The sequence below is a fragment of the Glycine max genome, chromosome 7, assembly GCF_000004515.6.
Source record: "Glycine max cultivar Williams 82 chromosome 7, Glycine_max_v4.0, whole genome shotgun sequence".
Taxonomy (NCBI): Eukaryota; Viridiplantae; Streptophyta; class Magnoliopsida; order Fabales; family Fabaceae; genus Glycine; species Glycine max.
The window spans coordinates 17,050,370-17,066,136 of NC_038243.2; the positions used below are offsets into that span (position 1 = coordinate 17,050,370).

General features: G+C 33.1%; 1 protein-coding gene and 1 long non-coding RNA gene across 2 annotated transcripts; one reads left to right on the forward strand and one right to left on the reverse strand.

Moving 5' to 3' along the window:
• Nucleotides 1-945: 945 nt before the first annotated feature.
• On the reverse strand, nucleotides 946-2,100 carry LOC106799457 (uncharacterized). Its single transcript, XR_001389182.2, has 3 exons — nucleotides 2,020-2,100; nucleotides 1,307-1,557; nucleotides 946-1,051 (listed from the first exon to the last, which is right to left on the reverse strand). It is a non-coding gene; the product is annotated as an uncharacterized lncRNA (long non-coding RNA).
• An 8,862-nt stretch (nucleotides 2,101-10,962) lies between these two features.
• Nucleotides 10,963-15,435, forward strand: LOC100817050 (mitochondrial uncoupling protein 1). The gene is made up of 9 exons (XM_003529088.5): nucleotides 10,963-11,211; nucleotides 12,342-12,560; nucleotides 12,662-12,740; nucleotides 12,927-13,060; nucleotides 13,161-13,259; nucleotides 13,352-13,456; nucleotides 13,793-13,867; nucleotides 14,382-14,468; nucleotides 15,225-15,435. Exons 1-9 carry the CDS (start codon nucleotides 11,128-11,130, stop codon nucleotides 15,258-15,260), a joined length of 918 nt encoding a protein of 305 aa, XP_003529136.1. The 5' UTR covers nucleotides 10,963-11,127; the 3' UTR covers nucleotides 15,261-15,435.
• Nucleotides 15,436-15,767: the final 332 nt, after the last annotated feature.

The following is a 15,767-nucleotide window of genomic DNA, read 5'->3' on the forward strand; positions in this document are numbered from 1 at the left end:
CATGAGCACGGGCTATGCCTCACAGGCGAGGAGAAGCTCCATAGCGGCCATCGCGAGGCCTCTAGGGTTCATCCCTTCATCGCAGAGAATGAGGAACCCGCAAACCCATTGGGTCCTAATATAGAACACCCCGACCCAAAGCTACCCACACCCGTATCCAAAGGACCTGACCCAAAACCCACACTTGACCCAGACCCAAAACCCATACCTGACCCAGACCCAAAACCCACACCTGACCCAAGGCCAAAACCCACACACGACCCGGACACAAACCCCACACCCAAACCGGACCCGGCCCAAATTGGTTTGAACTCTTTATCAGCAGATCTAACGCCGGGGATTTTGCACCTTACCGGCCTTCTCTCCGGCATTCGAGTAGTCCTCCTTGTTGATGGGAGAAGTCCCCACACCTTCTTCCAGCTTCCACTATCGATCTCTCTACGCTTACCTTGTCAGACCGCTCCAACTCTTTTCCGCATGAAATTCCTTCCTTACGGGTACTTTGTGGAATTGCAGGTTCATCGGAATAAGCCTTGGGACCCCGGTATTATTTTTGGAAGCTGCAGTTTGAATGCCCAACACCTTGAGGACAAGGTATTTTTGATGGGGCAGGGAGTGATAGGGAAGCATGATAGAATGCCAGAAACACAAGAAGCACCAGCATCAATGGTGTAGAGAGGAGAAGGGACCAAGAGAAGAGTGGTAAAGCTGGCTTACCTGGCTGACTACGTGTAAGGGACAGAATTGGAAGATGGAATTGCAAGAATCATCCCCAAATCCTGCTTGTAGTGGTTGCTCCCTCGTAGGCAATCATATGAAAATAGAAACCGTTATTAGATTCCTTTTGGATAGAATTTACAATTTTGTTAAGAGGAATTCCTATATATATATATAGCTATGTAAATAATGAAGGAGGATATGAGAAATGATATTTTCCTTTTCTTACCTCTGTCTTTTTCTTCTTTCTGCTGGAGGTTGGTGTCCTCGAAGTCAGCACTGCATCCTCCTTTATCCCCTAACACTCAAGTAGAGACTTCCAGATTTTCCAAGCCTGCAAAGTATGTAAATTAAAGCGGAATCAATGATTATGACATATATATAACAGATCTCATGCTCACAAAGTAGATGGAGTTATTATAAGGTTGGTTTGTTGGTTGATCAAAATTGGAAAAGAAGAAAAGAAAAGGTTGTGTTCTAATTTTTCCTACTAACATTCTAATAAAACTAGCAACTAACGTTTGGTGACGAAAAAAAAAGGATTACCAAGTAAACAATAATCAAGACATGGAATTTGTGCGAGAATAACCTTCATTGTATGCGCAACCAGCTATCCCCAGTTGAGACTCTTCAAATCTTTGAAGGCAAAAAAATCTGAGTAATTTATTAGATACCCATCAAGCAACAAGTGATAAAGATTGAGTCTGGCCACTCTCCCTGTGGAGGAGTCGCACTTGATTCGTTCCCATTGACAACAATCTGTGTCAGACTCAAAACGGAGATCTAAGCCCAAAAGAGCATCTGTCTGTTCCTTCCAACACCCTTCACAGTGCATCACTTCTATTGAAACAAAAATCATTAAAATCACTCGTAGGCTCTTCGTTTTCATCTTCATGATAATAATGTTGGATGTCAAGTTCACATTTGTACATCCCAAGTTGGATATCAATAAATTTATTTTAGTTATAACTTTTTAAAAAAAAATAAGATTTAAGTCTTATAAATATAACATATAGAATAACAAGTTTATAAAATTATAATAAAACCAAGTAGGCATTATCATTGGAAAATAACAACATATTTGCACCATATGCAGAGTCTTACACATAATCAAATATGCTAAAATATATTTTTTATTCCAGTAAAATACTCATAAATCATTTTTAGTTTATGTAAAAAAAAAAATCAAAATGTGTTATTTTTTATTGAGAGTTAGAAAGATATAAATCTAAATCTACCTGTATAATGTTTGTTCAGTAAATAGTATATATTGGACACATGTCAGGTGAAATTTGAACTTACATTTTCTTTCTCTGTCAGATCCGAACGATCCCAACCACTCTCAATATCCATGGCCATTGCCTCTCTTCCTTCTCTCCCTCATCGAACCATGCCTTCATCTCCATGGCCTTTGCTCCTATAAATAGGTAATTTTGGCGCGAAAATCAAAATGCTATGAAAATTAAAAGCATGACAATAATGGAAAATGACGTTGCAAAAACAAAAAAAATATATTAATCAATTAAATATTTTTTTAATAAAATTAACGTGAGATTTGAGTTTTTTTCTTCTTCTAATATTTGAAACATTGACACACGTCACGACTCACTAGCTGCCTCCTTGCAAGTAGTGCATGTGGATGCCATGTTCTTTCTTCTGCGGTTCCGATTTGTTTGTTTTGCTGAAACCAAATCGTACCCTTTCCTTTCGTTAATTGGAATAGCTTCATGTAAAAGCCGATAATGTCCCAATTTTTAGAGAAAAGGTCTAGTCCTTGCAGTATCTAATGCTCTCTAAACGTATGGGAATTTTACCTTTAAGGGAATCATTTTGGATCTGATGCTCTCATCATGGGAATAAAATATATCTTAAGGGGATCATTTTGGTACCTAAAGTATGGTTAACCACACTTCTAACATTAGGGTATAATGCTGTTGCTAGACGTATGAGAGATTGCTGGTAATTGAAATCAAACTTTTTTATTTGCTAATCTATTTCTTAATTTGAATAAACGTGTGGATTAGTTGTATGCAAGATATTTTTTTTTTTCATAAATAACATGTATCCTTCACAGAAGATAACTATATTCAAATCAAATAATATTATTATAAGTAATAAAGTTTTTCATCTAAATATTTTACATAATTAAAGTAGTTTAACAACACATTTGTAATTTAAAGTTTTTGGATAATCATATTATTAATATATTAACAATATTTATCGATTTTATTGATAATTAAATAATTTAAAGATTGATAAAAAAAATTGATACAAAAGAATCTAACTTAATTAATTGAATTGAATGTTATAAATTTGTTGGTACCATATCCAATTTTTATAGATAATTTTTTTTATTAAATTAATTTAAATTATTAAATATTTAGAATGTGTGCATAAATTACTTTCGATCATATAATTTTATATTAGAACACGTGTTATAGTGAGACGAATTAATTTTTTATTTTTGCCCAAAAGCCACTAAATTAAAAAATTTGAAATATATATGGGTTTGACTGAAACTCTTCTTATATTATGAAGTAGTTGATAATATTTAACTCATATCTACAAATATCTAAATTATATAAATTTTATATATGATCGTTATGATATATAATGTGACTTTAATTTTTATACATTCTTAGTCTAAAAAATTTTGAGAAATTATTACATAAGTGGAACAATCTTACGATACAGTTCAATCTATAATTAAATATAGTATAAAAAAGTATACTATCATTACACGATAATTAAATTTATATAACATTACATGATCGATTTAATGATTGGATTGAAAAAAAAAAAAGTTGTAGTAAAAAGCTACAATGTTTAACACACGATAGTGTCATTTGATCTTTAAGTAGAACTATATATAACTTTGTAATTTACCGAAAAAATGTCCATTACACAATAATAATGCACTCATTTTTTTAATTATTCTATAGATAGAAATAAAAAAATATAAATATGTTAAGAGAATGAGAAGAGCCAAAATGAATAAAATAACAAAAAAGAAATCTATACAAAACGTAAGATTATGTAGGTATAAATACATGTCTAACATTGCTATGAGTTTTTTTTTTTTTTTTTTGGAAGGATTACTACGAGTTTTATAATTCTCACTTAATTTACTTTTTACCTCTGTGAAATTCCGTCACTTGCAATTTCTAACACTTCGCCCCACTAAAACTTTAGCACGCTTTTGTTGAAAATTAAACCTTATCATGAATTAGCTAAAAAGGATAAATAAACTCTTTAGAACGTGTCTTGTGTTGTGTGCTGTCATCATCCTCTCAATTTTAGAGGGTCAAACATTCAGGCGATCTTACTTATGCCTCTTAACCCCTATCTGTAGACAGATGGACATGCATAAGCAAATATAGGGAATTAGAATAATCTGATTCAAATATGAGTGTATCCTTATCCATATCTCTCTGTCTAAAATAAGTAAAAGAAATCAAGGATTTTCTAGCTTGTCATACAAAATATGACCATGCTTAAAACATGGAGAGATGGGTCAAATTACTACTAATCATAATAATAATAATAAAACATAGGTTTAATATGTGGGTTCAATGAAACTCATATAAGGGTAATAATGGATGTGTACATGTGTAAATGAGTATAATTTTATTTATTTTTTTACTGTAAGCGAAAGAGGGTTATAAGTTGTAAATTGAAAAATGCTTGCAACAACGAATGATGCTTCGGCCAACATTTGGAGATATACTCCTGCGTTCCTGTTAAGTGGTAGATCACTAAATCCTATCAATATGTCTATATGGTTTTCATAATATTCCTAATTAATTAATATGGGTAACATATTATATTATACCATTTATATTAGTTATTTATATTTAAATAAGTTTAATATAAAGTGATTTATTTAAGTAAGCTCATTAGACGGCTAGAAAATTGATATGAACTTAATGAGTGGAAACCAATTTAGCTCATTAGAGGATAATAGGAATCCTAATAGGTTTAAAACATAAGGTATGGTTATGGTCCTCAATACACCAAATCAATAAACAGTTTTTCCTCCTCCCATCTGAAGAGAAAACGAAGGTCCCATAAGAAAGAATATGATTTGGTTGAGGAAGGTCATTAAACCAATTGGTTGATCAAGCTCTTTATGGATTCAGGTATTCCTTAAAATCTATTGATAATCTGGTGTAATGTGTTATGATGCTCATTTGGTATTTTATGAGGTTTATAGAAAATTTCCAACAAGTGATATCAGAGCTACCATTACTGTTAGATTATTGGAATTTAAAGTTTTGTTTGATATTTATTATATCTAGATCCTTTTAGTTATATGAACCCTAATTTTTATTTTGGGGAGAAACTATTTTGATCAATAAAATTGTAAAACTCCTAAATTTATGTGTTATGGCCATAAAGTTTTTCTCCTCTTTAGAATTAATAAAAGGCTCTGCATTTGATTTACGGGATTGTACAATTTTTTTTTTTTTTGTGTTGCATTTGCTGGCATATTATTCTATTTGGGATAAATGTTCTACGTATCTGGTATTGACATTTAATACGTAGCACAATTTCATAAATATATATTTTTGTTTATATGAATCTGTAATAAGACAATGGTCTTTTGTCTTATATGAATAATTTATTATTTTTTTACCAACTGTTTTTTTTTATGAAACGGTGATAAACTGATAATTTATGTTATTCATGTGGTTAGTATAAATTTGTAATAGTACCGTGATATGTTTGTTTTAGGTGTGTAATTAGTTTACCATGATGTAGTTTTTCAAGCATTTACTGCTATCACAATTGGGTGCAAATTTAACCATTACGGATCCTTTCCATTTATTTGTGTGTCTTGTAATTTTAATTAAATTGATTAAACCATTATCTTGCCAAAGTAACCTCTGTTGTGTAAATTGATTTAATTAAATAGCATGAATGTTAGTATGAAATTATTTATGCGAATTGTGTTCGGCCCAAAGGAAGACACAATTTGGCCAAATAATAACATACCTGTGATGATAAATATGTGACAATTATTAAATTTTTTGTTTCATGAGAATAATAGTCAGTCCAAAGAAAGACTATTATTTGTCAGAACTAATTGTCAATATTTGATCATTGCGTTAAGAGTACTAATTATAAATTAATTTCTCTACCCAAAGATTAGAATTGATGTTGTGATAAGTATCTTGTGATGGATCTGATATGGGAAATATTTGCATGTCTTGTTATATATACTTTATATGACTTGCTCGATTATTTGTGGACATGTTATTATTTTTTGTTCTCTCTTTAGTTAATATTATCAGTGTTGCAAATGCTGCCCAAGTGAATTCTATCCCAATGCTAAATGGGAAAAATTTTAAGGTCTGAAAGGAAGTCGTAGAAATTGTTCTTGGCTGTATGGATTTGGACTTGGCATTGAGAACGGAACGACCCATTTTCACTTCGAAAACCTCTAATGAGGTAAAAATTGAGAAGTGGGATTGATCCAACCGAATGTTTCTTATGATCATGAAGTGCTCTATTCCAGAGGCATTTCAGGGCTCTATTTCTGAGGGTCAAAGTGCAAAGAAATTCCTTAAAGAAATTGAGCAATACTTTGCCAAAAATGAAAAGGCGAAGACGAGTAACCTTTTGGCTAAAATCATCTCCATGAAGTATAAAGGCAAAGGAAACATAAGGAAGTACATTATGGAGATGTCCAATCTCGCATCAAAACTCAAGTCACTTAAGTTAGAGCTTAGTGAAGACCTGCTAGTGCACTTGGTTTTGATCTCGCTTCGTGCACACTTTGGACAATTCAAAGTGAGCTATAACACTCAGAAGGACAAATTGTCCCTGAATGAGCTTATATCTCACTGTGTGCAAGAGGAGGAGAGGCTCCAAAGAGATAGTACTGAAAGTGCTCACTTGACTTCGACCTCTTAGAATAAGAAAAGGAAGAAGACTAAGGGTGCTGCGGAAGGGACTTCTCAGCAAAAGAAACAGAATAAGGATGAGGAATTTGCCTGTTACTTCTGCAAGAAGTCGGGACACATGAAGAAAGAATGTCCCAAGTATGCCGCATAGCGTGTGAAGAAAGGTAAATTTCTTACTCTAGTTTGTTCAGAAGTTAATTTGGCTTTTGTACCTAAAGATACTTGGTGGGTAGATTCTGGTGCTACTACTCACATAAGTATGACTATGCAAGGTTGCCTGTGGAGTCGACCACCAAGTGATGATGAAAGATTCATCTTTGTTGGTGATGGCAAGAAGGTTGTAGTGGCAGCTATTGGAACTTTTAGATTACAATTAAAAATTGGATTTTATTTGGATTTATTTGAGACTTTTGTTGTGCCGTCTTTTAGACGGAATTTGATTTCTATTTCTAGTTTGGACAAATTTGGATTTTCTTGTTCATTTTGGAAATAATAAAGTTAGTCTTTACCAAAATTCAAATATGGTTGATTTTGGTTCTTTAATTGATAATCTTTACATGCTTGATGTTGTTAGTTCCTATAATGAAATACTGCAAATAAGTTCACATGGTACAAAACGAAAATTGAATGAGAATTTAGCCACCTTATGGCATAAGCGTTTAGGCCATATCTCTAAACAAAGAATTCAGAGACTTGTGTTGGATGAAATTCTTGACCCTTTGGATTTATCAGACTTTGAAGTCTGTATTGAATGCATAAAGGGAAAATGAACAAACATAAGGAAATTGGGTGCCAAAAGAGCTAAAGACGTCTTAGAACTAGTGCATATAGACATTTATGGTCCTTTTCCTACAACTTCTTGGAATGGACAACAATATTTCATTACGTTCATAGATGACTACTCTAGATACGGTTACCTATATTTGACCCATGAGAAATCCCAATCCCTAGACGTTTTTAAGACTTTCAAGGCTGAGGCTGTCAAATCTGACCGTGGTGGTGAGTACAATGGCAGATATGATGGATCAAGAGAACAACGTCCAGGACCTTTTGTGTTTTTTCTCAAAGAGTGTGGAATTGTTCCGCAATACACTATGTTGGGCAAACCCAACATGAATGGTGTAGCAGAACGAAGAAACCAAACTCTTAAGGATATGGTGAGAAGTATGATTAGTCATTCCTCTTTTCCAGAGTCACTTTGGGAAGAAGCCTTAAAGACCGCAGTTTACATCCTTAATAGGGTGCCAAGTAAAGCAGTTAATAAAACCCCTTATGAACTTTGGACTGGTAAAAGGCCAAGCATTAAACATTTGCACATTTGGGGTTGTCCAGTTGAGGCATGGCCTTATAGGCCATATGAAAGAAAGCTGGACTCAAGAATAATTAGATGTTATTTTGTTGGCTATGCTAAACGCTCTCGGGGCTATAAATTTTACAATCCCACCTTAAGATCCTTTTTCGAGACGGGAAATGCGAGATTTCTTGAGGAAGTTGAGTTTGGGACGGAAGAGAACATAAGGAATGTTGTCTTTGAGGAAGAACCTGTTATTTGCAGTAATCAAGTCCTCGTACCTATTACTGTTCAAGACATAACTCTAGTAATAGAAGACAATGTTCAAACTATTGACATTGTTCCAGAACAAGACAACAATGAGGTTCTCCCTCAAATACCTTTAGAGCAACCTCAACAACCTCAAGAAGGATTCAAAGGGTAATATCGAGAGATATAAGGCTCTTCTAGTTGCTAAAGACTTTACTCAGAAGGAAGACATTGACTATAAAGAAGCCTTTTCTCCAGTATCTTCAAAGGATTCTTTTGGTTAAATTGTGTAATTTTAAGACCTCCCATTTGTTATATTAATTTGTCTTGTATTTTTTGGTTAAATTGATTAAAACAACATGTTGCCAAAGTAACCTCTGTTGCGTAAGTTAATTTGATTGAATTTACATGAATGTTGCATGGAATTATTCATGTGAAGTGTGCTCGGCCCAAAGGAAGACACAATTTGACAGAATAATTATATGCTTGCAATGGTAAACATATGATGATTATAAATAGTGTGATTTTCCATGTGAATAATGAAATGTTCAAAGACAATCATTATTTGACCGAAATAATCATCATATAAGATTTCCATGTGAGCAATGGAGTGTCCAAAGATAACCTTTGTTTGACGGGACTTATCACCAATGTTTGATCAATGCGTTGAGAGTACCACTTGCAGTTAGTCTTTTTCAATCCAAAGATTGATGATTAATGGTGTGTCAAGTATCTTGTTTGGGTCTTGAAATTTACCATAAATATTATTTGTGCATTACATGTTTATTGTTCTCTTCTATAATTATTGTTGTTGTTACTACTATGGTTTAAATTACTCATATGTGAATCCCAAATCTGCATGTATAAAATTTAGAGTTTGAAATTATTTTGTGGGAGTCCTAAGGTGATATATGAGTAATCTTGGTATGTAACACTAGAATTAGTAAAGCGCATTATGCATTAATTGAAGAGAACAAGAAACTTCGTGTTTTCATATCGAAAGTCTAGAAGTTTAGAGATAATTGGGTATTTTGACTTCGATTTTTCAGAATGTCTTAATAGCAATCACTCTACATAAGGATCCACATTTAACCATGTTGGTGGAGTCAATATTTTGTTATGAGACATCATACTAGAATTTATTATTGCTAAATTATTGTAACTGGTTTGCCTGTTGTCGCTAACATTAAGTAGCCATCAGGTGTTTATTGAGACAATATCTTAGCAGTCTTATTAAGGATTCAACCAAATAAAAGGTTGTTGACATAAAGTATTTGTCCAGAAAATATAGATTTGTATAGAACATATAGGAACTCATTCCATGCTAGCTGATCCACTTACTAAAGGTATGATACTAATGTTTTTTTTTTCACGAGCACACTGCTCATATGGGTGTAATTCTTGATAGTACCTTAGTTTAGTGGGAGTCTTACTCATATTCTATATCTTACGATTTGCAAACATTCTATTATTTGGATTTTCTGCAGAAATAAAGTTGAAGTTTATCATTTCATTATAAGTTTGTTTGTGTGCAATATTTGTATTGCATTTTGGATTGATCTCTATAAAGAATAAAGTTTGGACTAGTTGGAAGTAGACATGATTAAGATCACATTGTATGTAATTTTCATGCCGCTTATCCATATTTTATCTATGTCATCGAGTATGAGTAACAGTGGTGATCATTGTGGCTTAGTCAAGCTAAATTGTGATGAAAACTGCAATGATTTCCTGTTGTTATATGAGATGGACCAGGTTGTATAAAAGAAGTCTAAAAATAAATAACATACGGTTGTGCGCCTAAAGAATTTTGTGATATAAATGTCTAAGGTTAATATGAAGCCCAAGTGGAAGATTGTTAGAAATTTTATAATTCCTAATTAATTAATATGGGTTACATATTATATTATAACATTTATATTAGTTATTTACATTTAAATGAATTTAATATAAAGTGATCTATTTAAGTGAACCCATTAGACGGTCAGAAAATTGATATGGGCTTAATGAGCAGAAACCAGTTTGACCCATTAGGGGATAATGTGAACCCTAATAGATTTAAAACATAAGGCATGATTATAGTCCCTAATACACCAAATCAATAAACAGTTACTCTTCTCCTCATCTAAAGAGAAAATGAAGGTCGCATAAGGAAGAAGATGATTTGGTTGAGGAAGATCATTAAAATAATTATTGGTGACCACTGTCAGATTTTATATTTCGCTGTGTGTTGATCAAGCTCTCTATGGATCCAGATATTCCTTAAAACCTCTTAATAATATGACGTAATATATTATGATGCTTATTTGATATTTTATAAGATTTATAGAAAATTTTCAACCCATACTACCTAAATGAATGGATTAGAAAGCAATTTGTAATAAATATAGTGTTTACTTATAATTAATAAGTTTTAGATGTTTTTTTTGTAAATTAATTAATCTCGTTCAGATGATAAATTGGCCACTCGTAGATAAATCTGTCTCATTCAATCAGATTTTCTCTATACACAAAAGTGGAAGCTCAAACCTCTATATACTTCATGGATTCAAATATCTACTTTTTATGCGCTATCTGCTTAAGATTTTTTTAGACCGTTAATTAATTAAAAATTATTCTGACTTCCTATTTTTTTATATTGACTTCCTAATTAGAACTTTAAAGTAATTATAGTAAAAAAATTATCCAAATTAGTATACGTGATAATGATATGTGGTAAATTGCATTCTAAATTATTTTTTATATATTATTTAAATTTTATTATAGATTCACTTATTTTACAGAGTTAGTATGTAAGAATTCCTCTGCCTTGTCTTGAGCGCTTCATTCACTGCCGTTACGCCAAACACCATTTTTTCTCTTCCTCTGAAGCCATTTTTTCTTCCTTCCTTTTTTGTTTCCTATTCCTTCTTCAATTCTCTCTCTTCAATTAGTAGTAAACATTTTTTTGGCCTCGTTGAAGCAATGGTGGGGGGTGGCAATTCCAAATCCGATATCTCCTTTGCTGGCACTTACGCTAGCAGTGCTTTCGCTGCATGTTTCGCCGAGGTATTCATTACCTGTCACTGTAACATCTCTCTCTCTCTCTCTCTCTTCAAAAACTCTCATCTGGGCATTCATTTTCTCAAAGTTCTGTTTTCTGGGTAACCTCTCTTTGGCGTGATCTTGTGTTAAAACCCCGTCTTTTCGGTATTGAATTTAGACCCGTTATTTGTTGTTACGTATAGTAACGGGTCCAACTACAGTGTTCACTGCAATGGACTTTGTTTGATGCATTTTCTTAAAGTTCTAGGTGAATGTGTTTGTGCTTGTGTTGTGACAAATCATGCACGCGATGAGCAACTGAGTTTTTTTTTTTTGGTGGTGGTTAACTTGTGCGTCGTTGATTTCGATACCCTCTTGCTCGATCAGAATTCAATTGAATTGTGGGGTGGTGCAACTGTGTTTAGTGAAAAAATATGATTTTCTTGTATGTTAATAAGTGCCTAGTATAATAGAGAATGGTCACAAAGGAACGGTATTTTACACTGATATGAAGATGAAAGGCCTTTACTTTTTACAATCGGCTTCTTGATTTTCAAGGTTCAACACGGATGATGATTATTCCCAAGATTTCTAAAAAATGGTCGACGGCTGTGATTTTCGCCGTACTGTTGAGGTTTTTTGGACTCTGACCGCAATTGTGGCCACATCAGCTGCATTTGTATGCAATTTCCAACAATGCCATGGATCGCGACAAAACCATGACTGCAACGGCAATTTAAAACCTTGATTATTCCTTGGTTAATGATGTATGGGATAAATAGATGTACTTGAAAATCATAGTACCTGTTTGGCTGGGAAATTTCTGAAAGCATTGTTTGTGGTATTCGCAGGGTAACCTGTTATGTCTTTGAACTTTGGCAGCAGTGGAAATATTGCATAAGAATCAAATAGTATTTCATACAATATCTTATATGAAACTGTTATAGAATTATTCCAAAATTTTCCTAAGCTGTGAATTTTGGTCCTGAATTGCTCTGTGTGAAGATTGGTTCTGCTTGTTATATATTTACTATTTACTATTTACTATACTGTTTTGCTTGTTCAGTTCACTTGTCAGATGTAATACTGCTTTTACGTGTACTTAATCCTTGTATATAACTCTATGTTTGAAATTATATCTCAATTCGTTGTAGGTGTGCACTCTTCCTTTGGACACTGCTAAAGTTAGGCTTCAGCTTCAAAAACAGGCAGTACTTGGTGATGCAGTGACCTTACCTAGATATAGGGGTTTGCTGGGAACGGTTGGAACCATTGCCAGGGAAGAAGGTTTTTCAGCACTCTGGAAGGGGATTGTGCCAGGGCTACATCGTCAATGTTTGAATGGGGGGTTAAGAATTGCGTTATATGAGCCTGTGAGTTTGGAACCTTGTATCAAAGAATGTTAATTTATTTCAGTTCATTTCTACCATTTACTTGTGATCTGATGGCCTAAACTTCATGGGGTTCTTAACAGGTTAAGAATTTCTATGTTGGGGCTGACCATGTTGGAGATGTTCCATTGTCTAAGAAAATTCTCGCTGGATTTACAACTGGTAAAGCCCAATTCTGGACATTGTATTGTAGTGATGGTTTTTTCTATATGCCAATATGTGAATTTGTTTCCTAATGTGCGGAGTGTGAACTTCTTGCTAGCTGGAGCATACGTTATTTTTGTCAAGAATTCTTGATACATTATGCAAAACTCTGCATTGAGCCACTTGAACTTGTGTTATCAACAGGTGCTATGGCAATTGCAGTGGCAAATCCAACTGATCTTGTGAAAGTTAGACTTCAAGCAGAAGGAAAATTGCCTCCTGGCGTGCCCAAGCGCTACTCTGGATCATTAAATGCTTATTCAACAATTATGAGACAGGTATTTGCGTATGACTTGATATGATTTGTGAAAATGGGAAGATCTATTCAATCCTTTTCAGGTTATAATCAGTTTTGTTCAATCTGCTTCCTACACACAGGAAGGAGTTGGAGCACTTTGGACTGGGATTGGTCCCAACATAGCAAGGAATGGTATTATTAATGCTGCTGAACTAGCCAGCTATGATCAAGTGAAACAGGTAATGAAAAAGACACTAGACTGCATTTTGGAGTAAAACCTTGTAATCTTTCCTCTTTTATTTTTTTATAACCTAACTTACTTTTGTTGCAGACTATTTTGAAAATTCCTGGATTCACCGACAATGTTGTAACTCACCTTCTTGCTGGTCTAGGAGCAGGATTTTTTGCAGTCTGTGCTGGCTCCCCTGTTGATGTGGTAAATTATTAGTGTTAATTGCATTTTATTGTATCATCATTTTATACATAGTGTGCTAATATTCTACAATTTTCTATAAGTTTTAGACTTTCTTATTCAACTATATTAAACTGATAAATCCAGGGATATTAAAAAATGGTTGAATTAGTAAATACATCTAATGTTTAATAATAATAAGGATTTCTTGTTGACAAGCTGATCTTGAGATCAATTGGGGTGGATTTATATGACATCTTTTGTTATTCTTTCTTCTTTTGGCTGCTCAGTAAGCATCTTAGTTATTCAATAGTCTTGTCATTCCCTTAATCCATTGTGCTATCTTCCTTCTATGTACAGGTTAAGTCGAGAATGATGGGAGATTCAAGTTACAAAAGCACCCTTGATTGTTTCATTAAGACATTAAAAAATGATGTATGGTTGTTCTCCACTATTATTATTTTCTCTCTTCCCCATTTTCCTTAATTATAAATATTAACTGTATCTGAGCATCGTTGCTGTGGTTTTTTAACAAAATGCATCATAGAATTTGATCATATCTGATTGTGAGCTGTTGTTGACTGGTGTATATTATGCATAATCCACAAGCACGTGCGGAACAAACTCCCTTGTGAATTTTTAGCTTTGATGATATCATTATACATTCTCATTTTCACCCAAATATGCCAAAACAAAAGTGATCTTTGACATCATCATTATATGCCTTTTTTCCTTTATTTGGCTTTAGTTGTTGGGGAATGAGAGGGGGAGGCATCAGGCATTATCCAAGAAAACTCTTTCAATACTGTTGAATGTGTCAATATAGGAGATGATCACATAGCTTGTCTCTGTCTATTTTGTATGAACTTGTTAAACAAGAAACTATGTTGTCAGTGGGTATCATTTCATTGATCGCATCTAATTGGCTATGGAATGTAATGATTTGCAGGGACCTTTTGCCTTTTATATGGGGTTCATACCAAATTTTGGACGGCTAGGATCTTGGAATGTGATCATGTTTTTAACTCTAGAACAGGTACAAGTTGAATACTTTGTGATAGCTTTCCATTTTTCCTATCTTATTATCTTATCAAGTATCTCATGGAGTTCTACTTTATTTACCATACTTGTCTGCTGCGGTAGAGGTTAGAAAACCCAAAATTTGCAAAAGCAGTTTTTATTTATTTATTTAATATCAAAGATAGCTAATGTATTGATAATGGTTTAGTGTAAGTATATTGACAAACTATTATTTGCTTCTTTCAAAGATAAAACCCTTTCTCCAAACTCACTTCTTAACCTTTTCTAAGGTCAACTTTGGCTTCATATTTCAAAATCCTCACACTTGCGTTGTCCTATCCTATAACTTTCATTATGTGTTAAATTTGACTTAGACGTACATGTCATTTAATTTAGTAAACAATTTTGTTAACAATGTGACAGGGATAAAAGTTTTTTTAAGAAAAGTATTCTCTATTTTTATTTTTAAAGTGAAAATTAAAATGAAACAATGTTTCTTCTCTTTAAACAACTAATATTATGAAACAAAAAAAGCATATTTTTTGTATACGTTTGGATTTTTTTTGACAAGGTATACGTTTAGATTAGTATTCAAGAATTTGAGTTTTTGAAAAAAAAATATGATTATTTTCGTAAATTTATTTTATAACATATTAAATCAAATTGTTGATTGACTCTGTTCCTACAAACATTCTCATAAAACACGTCTTGCTTTAAACTGTTAAATTGGGCTGTTTTGTATCTCATTTGTATCTTTTGTTTCTCGTGACAGGCTAAAAAATTCGTCAAAAGTTTAGAATCAGCTTGACCTCAAAAAAACTTATCAGTAGAATTTTTTGAGGAGACTCCCCCAAATGCAATGGAAATTGTCAAGTAAAAACTTGTCTTCATTTTGTTAATTGGAACGTACCAAAACAATTTTTTTTGGGGGGGCGGGGGAATTTGTAGTAATAAATGAGAAGAGCTATGCGATCCCCCTGCAATTTAAAATTTTATTAGTTGGTTCTGGGGTTGGGCTTGGGCTTGGGCATAGGGACTTCCTTTAAAAGTCCAAGCCTAGCAGTATGTTTCCATATCCAAGTGAAAATAAGCTTAGCATATGCTTTTTTTAGTGCAAAATTTTCGTTACAGCACAAGGCACATTGATAAAAAAAAAAAAGTTGTCTTTTAGTTTGACTGAGTTACAAAATTTTATTTTTGGATAAAATATATTTTATTCGGCTATTCGCTGTATTTTTACCTTTTTTAGTGAAATTTAGTTTTAATCTTTAAAATTCAAATTTTATCAAATTTAATTTTTGAGTATTACAAAGAC